Below are 15835 nucleotides of genomic sequence, written 5' to 3' on the forward strand. Positions count from 1 at the left end.
TTGCATAGCTATGCTGCACAGATGTATGTGCATTAAAGATATGTTGTTTATAATCTGGTTTCTGACATTCTTATTCAAACACCTTTTTGATTTAACATAAAGAGGTTGATAGCTTTATCAAATGGACAAAAATTGCTTATTTTCCTGGCTATAGTCATTTTGGAGAAATTAATGGCAGTTTCAAATTTTATGAAGGACAAAGAAATGGTATTCACTAATTCAAATAATTAATTAGAAGCAAATGCCTGTGGGTAGTGGGTTGTTTCCCATTTTAGGTGAATTAAAGGAAAATTTAATAATTGCTTTCAATTTTTCAGGCAGCCAACATCAAGCGTGAAATGACCTTCCATGCATTTCAACAGGAGGATGTAAAAAGTGACATCAGTCGAAAACTGCCAGACCAACAGTTTCTCCTGTTCACCACAAAGGAGGAAGATTTAAAAACAGCAGAGACCAAAAAATTTAACAGAGCTCATGAGCATGAAAAGGAAAACACTCGTTCTGTTTGTCTTCTGGAACAGAAGCGCAAGGTTGTTTCTTCAAATATTGATGTGCCTCCAGCAAGGTGAGTTTGATCTTTTGTTGTGTTTTGTTTTAAGCTTTATTCCATTTTCTTCCCTGCCATTTTTTAATGGGACATTAGATACAAGTTTGGTAAACAGCACTATGAGCTGCTAAGGCTAGTGTTTGTGCCCAGGCAGTCCAAAGTCCATCACAACCTTCCTATTTGAGAGATCTGCCAGGAAATGAAAAACACCAGTAGCTAAAAATGAGAGCATCTGTAGAGTAGGACTTGTTATTGCTTTTGCATTGTTTTTGCTTTTAGAATGTGCTGCAGCTGAGGTACTTGGAGAAGAGAATGAGTCTTAAGAAGAGATTGTTGACTCAGCTTCACCCTGAGAAGTAATCTTCTAAATTAGATACAAAATCATCTTACCTGCTAGCAATTTATTTTTCAAATTTTTTACTGTCATACTTGCAGACACTTTATACTCATTGGGTATTCTGTGTTGCAAGATGACAAGTACTTTTTCTTGTTCATGTTAGCATCAGTCTGTCTGTAAAGATTTCTGCTTAATCTACCTGGTAAATTTACTTGCATGTAATTCAGTAAAAAGCCTTTCAAGTTTATGATGCTACTTAAAAAATTTGTAGTCAAAACAGATGTTTAGTTTTTCAGTTTGTTGGCTTTCTGAAAACCAACATAACTAGCAGGTTCTACCACGTAATCCAGAACAGGATCACTTGATGTATTTCTCTGGCTGTCATAGATGTCACTTGCACTGAGTCCATGAGCATTTTTACAGGATTCCCCCCATATATATGTAGTAAAAAGCTATGTATTACAATCTTGAAAATGTTAGGGTACTTATTTGAGATTTTCACTTATAATCAACCTTGTAATGTCTGAGTGCCCTTCTCATTCATCCTGTGTGTCTCAAAGCAAATAGGATCACAAGAACATGTAGGTCAGGAGGGACCTCAGGAAGTCACCTAGGCTAGCCTTCTGCTCAAACCATATGTTAGCATTTCCATTTAACAACTTGGGCTGCTAAGGTACAGGGTTTAAGTGCATTTTTGTGTGACTTCATGGAGATAATCTACTTGAAGTAGTAGTCAAGCCCTCATTTTCTGTAGCTACAAGATCATCCTTCCTTGGAGGGATGGATATTTTTTCCCCAATGAGCTGGTAAAGAGGATGAATAAACATCTTTAATGCCTTCTTAAGGCTAATTGTGACACCAGTCTTGAGCACAGGATACTTAAGATGATAGGAAATAAGTTCACTTTACAAAGGTGTCTTCTAAAGTTGTTCTTTCCATCTGCATGTATTTTGTTAGGGGCATAAAAATTACTGTGTTATGTTGTGTGTTTTCAGACATGCAGGTTGAGCTCCAGCATTAGCAGAATTAAAGACTGAAGTAGGAAAGAAACCTGGAATTTATGTTCAATAGCATAATAAACATTTTGGTCATTCTTAATACATATTTCCAGTCAAGCTCAAGTTTTGCTTTGAGGCTGAGGTGAATTATTGGGCCATTTGTCCACAACTAACAGGAAGAACACTTAAACCCTTGCTTGGAGATCTTCCTAAATATTTGCAGTTGTAATGAAGGGGAGCACCCAGTCTCTCCTCCTTGGCAGCACAGTTTCATCTCTAAGTCACGTTCTCCAAGAAAACTCCATGCATTTTTTGCCTCTTTCTAGGCTCCTTCCAGTCTTCTGTCTAGGACTGTGCTGAGAGAGTTGCATGTTCCTCAGAGGTGAATTCCTTGTTCCTTTGCCTCCTGGCAGGGCTCATTGGGTCAACTGTCCTCTCTTCTGATGAGAAAATCCACCTGCCTTTGCAGATTTGTTATACGCAGTTGTGAAAGGTCATCTTGAATAAATCAGATAATGTTTGCAATTATGTGAGACAAATAAGGGGTTTAATATGGTCTTAATTTCTAATTGCTACATATACCCTCTTTACAAAAAAACCCCCAGTATTTAGTTTGTAAAGAGGGCATATGTAGTAATAACTCAAAGTGAAGCTTGTTATTTATTTTGTTTTAAAACCTTAGTGGAACTGAGTGGAACCCATTTCACTTCAAAGATGCCAAAGTGAGAGGTGACATTACATTTTGCAGTATCCAACTAAATCCATTACAATATTTAAGTGATTTTGAGACAGAAGTTTATAAAAGTTTTGGATTCGTTATTAGCAGGGGCATATGAATATGTCCAAAAGAGCTCTGAATGGCTGTTTGAAAAAGAGCTTTTAGGAGATGGATAAATTTACTTCACTTTTTCCACAAAATGAAACAAAAGCCATCCCTTCTTAGCTGTTTTAAGGATCTCAATGAATAAGAATGGAAATCCTTGTGAGGGGCTGTATCTAAAATAACTAACAGTTCAGCAGAACACCAGCATAATGTTTCTTGGAGGCATTCAGCTTCAGGGCTTTCATTATTGCTTTTGGACTCTGACATTTTAGAAATGTTAAAATATCTTAACTGAGTCCTAGTGTTTTGTGTGGCTGGTAGTCAGGTGCATGGAAATTACAGTAAAATAAATATTTCATTGGATGCAGAATTTTTAAGTTCATTGTTTACATTTTTATTTCATCTTGTGAAGATACTACAGATGTTTCTCTCTATGTTATGTCCTGTACTGGAAGTGTCTTTTGGATTAAGGCAGGAGGAGAGCATGAGGTTTTCATAATGATTTTTACTGTTGGAATGCAATAAATTAAATGGCAGTTAACAGCATTAATTCTTTCCTTTTTCAGATTTCTTCAGTTGGTCATTTTGAATAAAATTTATCTGAGCTAAATTGTGTTCCTTCTTCTGAAATGCAGATAAGCATAAATGAAACTGTTCAGATTGAGCAAATGGATTGATTATTTGATATAATGAGGAAACTTGAATCCTTTCTTTTTCCTTTAAATATTGAGTTTATTGTCAGTTTTTTATGCATAAAGAACTGCAGTCTTGGAAAAAGTGGTCTGGCTTTGAACTGCAGTTATCTCTGACAACTAAGATGTTATCTGTAGAACAGAGAAAATACACTTTTGGTTGATCTCCAGTTCAAACAGCAGCAGTCAAACACAGCCAGATCCATGGATCTGAGTAGTGAAAGGCCATTTTGTGAAAAGAGAGTGGTGTCACTGTGAGACTAATCACCTTCTCTGGTGGGCAGAAGCAGGCCCAGGTTTGCCAATATTTCAGACAGCTGTGTCTGTAGAGGCCAAATGCAATCAGAGAGGATGTTCCCAGTAGGCAGAGGTGCAGAAGTTAACAGGACCTTCTTGCTCATTTGTATTTTCTTCAGTTACTTACCATCATGGACACATAGTTCCAAAGTATGTCTAAGAAAGACAGGAAAGAGCCTGGACTGCTGATACAGTGGGTGTGAGGATGTGAGGAGGGACGCAGTGCAGGCCAGCTCCACAGGGAATGGCTTCTGCCTCTTGGAAGAAGGAGGATAGAAGGGTGGGTGGTGGAGAGCAGGAGATGAAGTTTCCTTTTTTTGAGTAAGATGTTAAGTATGGAGAATGGTGGTAGTGTTAAGGGCCTTTTAAGACTGAAGTGTTTTGGCCAGTGGTAGCGGGAAACCCTTCAGAACATAAGTGCAGTAGTGTTGGAGGAGATCCTTTCAGGTGTTCCAGAAGGCACCAGGCACACATCACTTCTACCCCTCTGATGGGTAAGTGCATTTGAATAAATCATGAGATTTTCTTTTATTAGTCTTCTGCTAGATGACCTCAAAATATTGTGAAATTTGTATTATCTTCTTGATACATCATCCTCATTTTCCCCAGCCCTCCTCTACTCTTGTCTCTGAAGAAAAGAACAGAAGATAAATTTTCTAACTGCCTAACTTTTTCTACATAGTTTGTCCTGCTAAAGGACAAGCCACAGCTAAACATCAGTTGTTTAAACACTTCCTCAGAGTGTTAAAATAGTTATTGTGCAATAAACCCTGTGCTCTTCGGTTTCACTGCTGTTAAGCAGTGACATTTGCCATGACAATAATAGATTGGATTTTGCTATCTTCTGATGATTTTATATTAAAAAAGCTGCTCTATTACTGTGAAATTAATTTTTATTCCTGTACCTATATTTTATCTACTAATTAGTTTATAATTTAATGGAAAAATATATTAAATCATTGAAATAAAGTAAATTACATACCTCTAAGAATTCTCTCCAACATTGTCTCTCTAGGTCTTTGTAGAATAGCTACAGAAAGATGGGGGAAAATGAATTTCAGCCATGTTTCCTGACCATCATTATAAAGAAATAGTACAGATGGTGATATATTTTCATTCCTAAATTATTTTCTTGCCTGGTATCTCCAGGAACATAGCTCTGGGCAGCCTTCTGATTAGAGTGTGTTGTTGATCTGTAAGGCCTGCTGGGCATGATTGATTATGCACCATGCATTCCAATGGAAACATTTGCATATTTTCATAGCCAAAACTCTCCAGGAGCCTGACTTCAAGATCAAAAGCAGTATCTGCTTAACTATGATAACCTCACTGGAAGAACTTCCCAATCTGCTTGTAGAGGGAAGATCAAGTTGTGCTTTTCTGTTTATCCAGAGGTGGTGTTTATTCAGAGATTGTCTTCTGTTATTTTTCTCCGTCTGTTTTAGACTAGTCCTCAGTTTTCTTGGGGGAACTTCTCTCATGTATCTCTCACAATTTTTGCTGAGGGGATTGATGGGGCAGCTTCAGAGGATGTCAACTGTTTGTTGGCTGCTGAGGATTTTCAGCTTAATTGAGTGAAAACAAAAGGCCAAGAAATCAGGCTGTACTTCAGAGTTACTGACTGTAGCTCTGTGAGTTTCTGAGCCCTCTAAATTTCCCTGCTAGCCCAATAGCTTTTCATGGAGGTGTGATATTTTCTCCTATTTTTTCACAATACTGTAGTTTGAGTGATCCTGTTTCTTAAATTTCATTTTCTATACTCATGCTACTTAGAAACTTTGATTGCAGTTGTTTTTATATAACAAAAACTATTCCCAGCGTCATTCCTGAATTTCAGAGCTTCTGTAAAAAATCTGATAGTTGGCAATACCATGCATTTAAAAGTAACTTCTCCAAACATACACACCAGTGAATTACTGAAGTAGTAAATTGTTGCTTTGTTTACTACATTTGTTTAGTTAAATATGTGTGCAGCTTGATTGAATTTTACCCAATCAGTCAGTAAACCTTGATTACATTTAATATTGATGGTAGTAGACTGCTTGTCATGGTCTGCTACAAAATGGTATGGTGCCTTCTAGGATGTTGGAAGGGCATCATCAGGTTATTTGCCTAGGTCTGCATAGTGTTTGTTGCCATGATAGCTGAACCAGCTGCTCATGGTGTTGAGACCAATGACAGCATTCCTGACAGCTTGCAAACTGCTGGAAACTCACCTTCCAAGTGGTGAGATGCATCAAGTCCCAAACATGCTGGGGAGCAGAGCAGGGCTGTCCCATTTGGGGCATGGCTGACCACTGGGAGGGTTCATCTTGCTATAAATAAGCTTGTATTTCCTAGCTGGTGGTACGGACTCAGGCACTACTGTTCAGAAGTCCCCGCTGCCAGAGCACCACAGTAATATGTGGATAGGATTGTCTCTTAAAAGAGGTGTAGCCTTCCCAGATGAAGAAAAATTTGCTCTGAAATTGTGCATAATGTATCTTTATTCTTCAGTGGACCTTTTGTCAGTTCCCCCATTTCTCTCCTTTGTGCTGTGTGCAGATTTGGCACTTGCGAGATGTTTCACACTTGTCTGTGTTACTGATGTCCCCATGACCATCATGTTCAATCAGCTGCAGCTTCTAGAGGAATCAGTTATCTGACCAGTACAATTTATTTTCATCATTTGTCTTGGATATGCTGGATTGCCTACCCAGGAGGATTTTGGCAGTGTAATTTTCTTTTTAAAGCACTAATTTTGGGTTAGTTACATTTCTCTTGAGGTATTTTTTTCCCAGTAATGTTTAAAGCAGAAGGAATATTAATCTCCTGAATAAAGGAACATACTCTTGTAATGTTTCATATTTGATGATGATTTTCACGCAATGGGGCATAATGGCAACTATGTGTGATTGTGGGCCTGGTTTACCATAATTGATTCTGTGAGAGCAGGATGTGATTTAACAGGAATAGACCTAACAAAGATACAACTGAAGCTTACTTTTCATGAAAAAGTGACTCTCTCTTTGGTGAGACCTTTTGTAGGACCTGGTCATCATTTCTGAGTTCACTGTTCCCAGGTTTCCATAGAATTAATGTTAGAAGAGGGAACTTTAACACCAGCTGGTGACTTTGGCCATCTGGATTTTTGGCCAGTGTTAGTTTCCCTTTCTTTTTAAACTGTGGACTTGCTAGCCAGTGAAAAACACAATGTATGAAAATCTGATGGTTCAATTAAGTGTGGTAAAGCTAAGTTGTTCTACAGCCTGACATTGGAGTCCGTATTATTTTAGGCAATTATTATCTTCAGATGGAGGCTTTGCTTGAGCATGTGTATATGTATATATACTTATATAAATAAGTTTCTCATTTCTCTAGGAAATCCTGTATTCAAAGCACTGCTTTGAAGATCTGTCTTCATCTGTTGAAGTACACCTACTTCTCCTAAAAATCTTCTTCCACTGGTAGCCAGTACAAAAGGCTGCATAATTTTATCTGTGTGGTGGAAGTTGCCAACAGACAGTGATCTCATTACGAAGCAAATTTCAATGAATTCCTCAGAAGTGGCACAGAGGAAAAATGTGTCCCTAATCTGGAGCGGCCGTCAGGAGCTGGTTGGTGAAGAGCTGCATTCAGTCAGCCCTGCTGCTCTTGTGTTAGCCATTGATGTGAATGCACGGCTTGTTCTCAGCTCTTCAGTTCCCTTAAAAAATGGAGTGTAATTTCAAAACACTCCTCAACAGCAGGCAATATTCAATAAGAGTAATTTCTTTGTGGGTTGTGTTAGCTGTGGCACAAAAAAATTCCTCTTGAAATGCCATCTGTGCTGAGAAAAAGAAAAAAGTCAATGAGTAAATGGTTTGTAACTTGTGTATCTGTGAAAACCGTGCAAGAATGGGCTACTTTATATATGGTTACACAGATTACACACATCATAGCTATGTTCATAGCTATAATTTTATTTACATGCTGTAAAATTAAAATATTCTAGTTTCTTCAATGGTATTTGATGTTGTAACACTGAGGTCATCAAAAACACAATGCCTCTTTCTGAGAGAAGTCATATCACTGACAGTTGTTTGTAAAATATATTTAGAAGCTTTTGTCTTAACTCAATTAGCATCATATGCATGAAAACGTTCATTTTACACATTTTGAAAAAAGGAGATAGAAAGTGTTGCTTTTCTCCATTTATAGTAATATGCTTGCATTGTGTGTATGAGGAGTTATAAATATTTTGTTTATACCCCTAAGACAACTACACTACAATGAAACTCCTATGACTCATTAACCTGGTGTGTTACTGTATAAGTGGTTTGTGTAGAAGAAAGGATATTTTAAGATGTCTTTTATGAATAACAAATACTCATATTATTATTTATATGCATTTATATGATTATTTATATGCATCAGATACCTGTTTTGCCTATTACTACTTCAGGTTTTGTGACAATAAGTGTGTTGTCAAAGAGAGCACTTAATCACTTAAAAATATCAGTATCTAGATTATGTGTATCAGTATCAGTATCTAGATGTGTGTAAATTAGTTTTTTCTAAAGGGCTGTTTTTATTTGAAGCAGAACCCCATCTTCTTGTGGTTTTACTAATCTGCATAGTTTAATATAGTCTATAACTCTGTCCTCTCAAATCCCTGATCATTTTGAGAACATGGTGAAACAGAAGTGATGCTAGATACACAAGGTCTGCATAAAGCCTCTACAAATTTTTATCAGCTGTTAGTCTTTCAAAAAAGATGCCATCTGATCTTGTAACTGAAGCAGCACTGGGTAACATGGTGTGGTATTGCACCACACCTGTGCTGTGTGTGGAAAGCCTAGGTCCATACCTGGATACACAGCTGCTCTTTGGAAACTTGCAAAAGTTTAACCTGATCACAGTTTTCTCAAGCCAACAATAAAAAATAGTTTCTGTTCTTCAAGTATGATAGTCAAGCTCAATACAGAAACAGCTTGGCAATTTTGCATGGGTCTCTATTTTAAATTCTGCCATAAGAATTCCTACAGGTGATCTGATACTGTGACCTCAGCCCATCTGTGCTTGGTACCCAGTGACCAGAGCAGAGGTAGTAGCATCATCAGAGGACTGAGGGAAACAGGGCTTAGAATATGAATTTCTGCTACTAGTTGTCCCAGCAGAGAAGGTTCATCCCAAAGTACTTTGCTTCTTTGCTCTTTCATAAAATGAGTAAAATGAAATTAGATTAGAAATTTTGCTAAAAATATTTAGCATTCCCAAGCAAATGTATTTTTACACTCTGCATAAAACCAATGTTTAGAAACATTTGTTTGTTCCCATTTTGGTGTAAAACATTCTCTCTTAGTGGCTGCATATGTGATAGCCTCCTTGGGGAACTGAGGGGAAAAGTAAAGAATAAAATTGCCAAAATACAGTAGCAGAATTTCCTTAATTATACATTCTACTAAACTCTGGATATCTGAGTGTTGTCCTTCCTTCTCTCCAGGGGCCTACCAGAAGCCCACAAATGGCTGGACAACTGAGCTGTGTTATCCTATGGAAACAGTTGTCCTCTGCAGCATCAACACCAGCATACTGCACTGAGGCTGCTGCTCTGTTGACATATGTGTTTTTTTATAGTAATGGCAATATTCCAGATGGTAAATGGAGTCAACAGCCAATTGATGCTTTTAGTAAATTATTCTTATATTGTAAGTTGTTGTAACTGCTGCTCCTAATTTGATTTGGTTTGTTACCCAAAACTTAATGTCATGGCTGTTTGTTTGAGGAAGAGCAGAGGGTGATATTTCCACGAGTAGCAGATGTACTGTCATTATCATCAGCTTTATAATGCAGTGGAGAGCATGTGTTTAGGTAATGCTTTCCCCAGGAAAACCTCTGTTAAATACTTTGTAGTCTTAATCTTGTACGTGAGGGACATTTTTCATCCCATCCTGTGTTCCCAAGCTTATGCTCCCTGCTGGGTATGTTAATTTGGATCATGTCTTTTGTTTTCATTGTGTATGTCCAATTGGTTCCTCCCTTGAAGGGAGGCAGTGACATAAGGTGTTAAAAAAGGCACTTAGTGCTTTCCTATACACACACAGTGCCACATACTGTGCTGTCACCTGATGGCTTGGTGTGAGGAGATTTCTCGCTTGGCTGGATGAGGAGGGAGAAGATGATGAAGAGGGTGTGCTGGGCTTGTTTTGAAATTTCTTTGTAATGAAAAGTGTCTGTGAAAGAAAGGTTTGATGTCACTTCCTTATAAGCCTGTGCTGACATTTTAGAAAGAATGCTTTGGCTGCTCTTTCCTTGCTTAACTCCCCACAACTGCATCCTGAAGTCATGGACTGTTCTCAGTGCCCTCTTGGACTAAATGATTTGTTCTTTTCTCTCTAATAGAAAGGCTATAAAGTATGGGGAATGTTTATGTTATCTCTTGCTTCTCAGTGTAGCATAATTTTATATAATGGTGGTTGCTTTTATGGGGTTCACTGGGCCCTTGGCTCCAAGATTACAGATGAGTAGTTCTCACAGTAAGTGAAGAGTAGCTATTAAATAATATGTTTATGGATGTGTATACACATACACACTTTTTTTTTTTTTTAATTTGGGGTAAGCATTTGTTTGGTGACATACTTGTGTGCTTGTCTCTAGTATCTAGAGGATTGTCTTCCTGATAGTTAATTTTTCAAAATTAATGTTTCTGCTTCAAGTACCTGTCTAGAGTACTTTTTGATCACAAGAATAATAACATCTGTAGTAAAGATCTAATCAATGTTGAAAGTCCTTTAAAATATGTCATATAAAAAGGCTTGTGGTTACACTTATTGTATTTTGTGGTATATATTTGATGATGATGTTGACAGAAATCCAGGGTATTATAAAGGAAGATACATTACTCTCTTGCTAATCTCTGAATAAATTATTAGCAGGGGAATGCACAATTTTATTATGTTCTGATCTCAGTAAGAAGCTTGAAGAGAAAATCTGCATTGAATGTATAGGATGGGTCTTACCAAACTAGATACGTATTGCATGTATAATAAATCATTAACATTAAAGCAGTTCAAAACCAAGCTTTTACATCTTGATTTAAGACATAATAAACATGTATTTTATTGGTCCTACAGATAGGAGCTTTGAATTACATTATGCAACAAATGTTCTTAGTTATCTTTGGTTGGGTTTTTTCCCCCTTGGGATTATTTTTTGGCAACCTGTTGTGCAGACATCCAAACTGCTCACAGTGTTAATTGAGTTTTCCTGTCATTATTATGGCAGAGGAATATGAGAGACAGCATTTCTGCAGTGAGGAGTTGGATTTGAGAGACATACAGTTGCTGTGAAAGAAACCATGACAACCCAGTAGATGTCCCACCTACCAGTGCTACCCATCCATCTGTGGCTTCCTTCTGTGGGACAAGGGTGGAGGTCTCAGCAGCTGCTGCCCCTCAGTCATGGTTGCAGCTAAGCCTCCAGAGCAGTTGGAGATGTTGGCCTCATTTCACCCCCCAAGATGGAGGGGTTGCCTGGGTACAGCTGAGGAGATTCTGGCTCCTAGGTAGTTTTTATTCTATATGCCTGGTAAAATACAGCCCTTATAACAGGGCTGCAATTCATCACAGTACTTCAGTGTCATTAGAACCTTTGAAAGTACTGTTGACCCTTGTTACTTGCCTCTCAGTGGGCTTAGAAGGATGGCTTGCTTACTTGCTGCAAATGTATCAGAAACAGGAAATATGGAAGATAAAATCTTCGGTTGGACTTCAAAACTGAGAACAAGCTGTCCTTCAGTTCATTCCTATATTGGGGGCAAATACTTAGCCATTCTCTGTGTTTCTGCCTTTCTTACCTACTTTTTAAAATTAAAGCTTGTCTGAGCTGAATGTATCCCTTGATATCGTGGGAGTTCAGAGAGCGTCTGGCCTAGAGTGCCCTCCTGCTTTGTGAGATCTGTTCACTGTGCTCTGTAGCCTGCTACCTTTCACTGTGTATTCTCCTCCTCCCGTTTGCTCTGCCCAGGTTCCATCCATGGGTATGCTTCTTCTCTAGCAATCCTTTAAGACCACCACTGATTCTCCAAACCTCACCTTCTTTGAAATACTTGACATTTTTCTTGGTCACTCTTCTAAAGCATTCCTTTCAGTTCCAGTGAAGAAAAAATTTTTCTTCCACTACCAAAGATACACCTCAAATCATCTTATGCTTCTGTGATGTATTCTATAAACCATGTATGGAATATGTTGTATTGTGCTTATTAAGGAATTACATAGTTCCCACATTTTGCACTAACTGTATTTGTGTGCCTGGAGAAATATCCAAGCAACCTTTCCCTGCCCCACTACATTGTGAAGGAAGGCTTCTGAGAGCTGTGCAAGCTCATGGAGAGAAGGAAGTAGCTGGGAAAAAGCAAATCTGGTTAACTACATACCTGAACCCAGTTGTAATTTTTTTGCTACTGTTTTCATGAAATAATTAACATTTGGTATATGATTATACCCAGTTTTTATTTGGGAGAGAGCAGTGAACAACAGACAAAAGTTGAAAATCTGCTTTGGTTGGTGGGAAGTATCTTCACGTCTGTGAGCTAGCCAAAACTAACAGATTTTAATAAGCAAGGGCAGATGTGTATACATGCTAGGATATGTTTTTACACAACATTAAATCACCAACATGATAATTAAAATTTGCTGCGTAACGCCTGTGGTGAGGCCACAAACAACATGCACATTACTTTCTTTATGTAAGCAGTGAGGGACAAATTGTTTCCTATTTCTGTAAACAGTACAACCTAAAGAAAACACTTGACTTTGAAGAAGCTTATCTTTCTAACTACAAACAAGCACAGCAAATATAAAAAAAACAACAAACTAAAAAATGCCAAACACAAAATCCCAAACCAAGCCCCACAAGCCAAGTGAAGGATAGGCAGCCAAAAGCCTGGAGAACAACCATTATGAACACATGGCTAATTTCCTCTGTTCCTAAACCAGTTTTGTCAGTATATATTGCTAAGTCTAATGAGTTGGGTTTGTTCACACTATACTTGAGATAAAACACACACAGTTATCTCTAGACAATGACAGGAGCCTGCCAGTCTGCCAGTTCTGCACAAATGTGAGTGGGTATCTGTTACGGAAATTATGTTTCATGGGCTTAAGGGTACCTTGCTTCCTCCCAGCACACAAAACTAGGCCCTTTGTGGACTATTGGGAAGTGTTATTCATTGTAACTCAGGGAGGGCAGCTACCTGTGGAATGTGGGCAGGAGATGGGAGTGAGCAGTGCCACGATGTGCATGAAGTGGGCTGCTCTTGCTCTGCTGAAGCAAAGGGACTCTGCTGCTGTGCAGCCTCCCTAGTTGATTTCAGTGAAAGCAAGGTGTGACCATCATCTGCAGTACCCAGCTTGCAGAGAAAGGTTACAGATAAAAGACTTTACAGAAATCTAGGTGGTAATTGATAAAGATTTCCCTTGAAACATATCCATGTGTATGTGCATAGAGTAAACTCTTTATACTAGAGTTTATCTTGATGGCAAAATGGATATTCTGTCATTGCTGCAGAGCCTTGCCTTGTTGATACAGAGAATTGATGTTGTTTTAATGGAAAATATTTGAACAGATTTTAACAGCCTTAAACTCATACCAAGTTCTGTTTAAAAAATATGCCCAAACTCTATTGCTTAGGATATGCATGGCTGCATATTTTATTTCTGGTATATTGCCATATTTCCTGTATCATCAGCTATGCCAAATAATTGCTCACTTACTACACTGGTAGCTTAAATACTGTTGCCTCAGAGATGTGTTTAGAAGATATGATAGATACTGGCATAATATGATTTATAGCATTGGAATAGAATAACCATAGGTTAAAAATCCTCCATGAGGCATATAGATCATGCAAGATAAGTAGTATTTACCCCTTTTGATAACTGTCTAATCTCTTCTTCAAAGTCTGTACCTGTTGGCAGGTCATCATTTGGAAGGGCAGTCAGTTCCAGGATTTAAGTATTTTTTTCTGCTGTAATTTTTTCCAATTACAGCTAAAACCTTCCTTGCTTTTGCATACATTGCCTCTTCCCCATGCCCCAGTGGGCATGGAAACAAAATAACCTTCTTTATTTATTTATTTTCTCTGCCATTGTTTCACATATTGGAAGTGACACCATATATCCAATTACTGTTTAATATAGATTGCATGAATAAAGGTGAAAATAAGCATCCCATGAGTGATCATCCCATTTCATTGTGTCATAGATGTTCAGGCTCTGGCCTTCTGCCAAGGGCAAGGGATTGAAGCACCCTCTGGGAAGCTGGGGTTCAGATTTGGAATGGGTTGGGATGAGGATGACACTGACACCAATCAGCACAGACACACAGTGGCAGAAACCCTTGAGCACAAGCAGGAACCAAAGATGCCAGTGGTTTCTGTGTTGCTCATGAGGAATTTTGTTGGTCATGCCTTTTAAGCATCTCTACTTTCTGTGGTTTTATTATTTTTGCCCCTCTGCCTCTTTTCTCCAGTTTTAACCGAGTAGGTAAAATAGTGGTGGAGAGGATTAGAGGAGCTCCAGCGCTGTTTCAGTACCTGTGTGAGGTTAGTGAGTAGAATGACCAGGTGAGATTGATGGCATTTTAGTGTGCTGATACAAGTAACATGTTCTGAAAACTGAATGCAGCCCTTGTATTTCCACATTGATGCCTTGTATGGGCACAGCTTGGACCTGACCCAATCTGCTGTAGTTCATGTATGGTTGGAAGCCAAGAAAAGCACTTCTGTCCACCAAAGAATGGCACAAGAACTAGTTTAGAGAAGACATATTTGTTGTTCACTTGCAAAGCAGTAGTCTTATCACCACTGCTAGCTCTGCAATTTAAACTGAGTAGTCTCTTTTTTATAATGCCTAGTATGCTTCAGCTGTGCTTTCTGCCCCCACCTCTTGCTTCTGTGCCCCCCAAAATGTATGTAGGCTCCCAACAGCAGAGTGCTGCTGGAGCAAAGGAGGCTTGCTTTGAGGATTCAGTGCTTTGAGCAGTTTGTTTACAGCAGGTATAAAGCAGAAGCATTATTTTACACTCTGGAGGAACAGGGAAGTTGGCAACCATCCATCTGTGCAGCTTTGAAACGTGATTACTATTTGTGTGAATAGTGATGCACTAGATAGATTTTGACAAACTCCAGATTGCAAACAGCGTTGATGAAGCACACGTTTCTGTAAGTGTGTACATGTGTGTATAGAATAAATCAATATCTATGCATACCCGTAAAGCCTTGTGAATATCAATTTAAAAAGTCCCTATTTTAGATGAGTCTCAAAGGTCACTTCTATTCTCCCTTCCCCCCATCCAAAAATATTTGATTGTCTTCTGTGGGAATTGCGTTGAAGTTAGACCTGGGAATGGTTGAGCAGAAGACCCAGTGTTAAAAGTGAAGGACCATTACCCAGCTATTTTCAAGTGCATCATGCAGTTGAAACTCATGTCCTCCAGGAACTGACTGCTCTGAGAATGGCTGCTTTACTAACTCCATTTGCTGCAAATCGCTGCCCATTTATTTTCCCTTGTCCATGTCTGCACACAGTTATGTACTGCAGCACAGCTAATTAATGTGTGTGTAATTGAGGAGAGATGGTTTTTTGCTTTTTAAGTGAACTTCAGGCATGTACACAGAAATTACTGTTTTAGGGGAGAAGGTCTGCTTCAGTGTGTATAGGGTAGCAACTGTGCTGACAGTAAAAGTAATAGCTCTTTGTATAGCATTTTTATGATTCAGTGCTGTACTGACACTAACAAGCTCTAAACTGGGAACACTAAGCAAAACCACTTTAAAGATATCCAAGAAGCAATACAGCAGGAGAAGGTGGCTGCCCAGCAAGGCAGGGGCTGTACTAGGATTAGAAGTGGAGACTTCCTGATGGCCAGCCCTGCTCTCCTCCTTCTTTTAATTTCCAACAGCCAGCTTCTCTTTCCGACTTTTATGCCCCATTCACACTTCCCATCTAAAGTCCATTGTTCAAAATTCTGCCTCAAATTTGACTTGAAAAATAGGGAAAAACCTCTGACCCAAACACAAAGCAAAATACCTTCTACTCCCTATGAGGACTTACATACTTAAAATCTGTGCCATTCCTGCCTTTATGCCAAATGACCTTGGAAAAGTGCTTGATTTCTCTT

The 15835-nt window shown here is 38.6% G+C and overlaps 1 protein-coding gene across 1 annotated transcript in view; it reads left to right on the forward strand.

Moving 5' to 3' along the window:
• ZNF704 (zinc finger protein 704) overlaps window positions 1–15835 on the forward strand; it is an 85907-nt gene that overhangs the window by 18540 nt on the left and 51532 nt on the right. The window contains exon 2 of the mRNA XM_054275443.1: window positions 318–565. Coding sequence (XP_054131418.1) covers window positions 339–565 — 227 coding nt within the window. The 5' untranslated portion in view covers window positions 318–338. The remainder of the gene's footprint in view (window positions 1–317; window positions 566–15835) is intronic.

Source organism: Melozone crissalis, unplaced genomic scaffold (genome assembly GCF_028551555.1).
Source record: "Melozone crissalis strain CALT ecotype California unplaced genomic scaffold, PUWL_Pcris_2 ptg000002l_1, whole genome shotgun sequence".
NCBI lineage: Eukaryota > Metazoa > Chordata > Aves > Passeriformes > Passerellidae > Melozone > Melozone crissalis.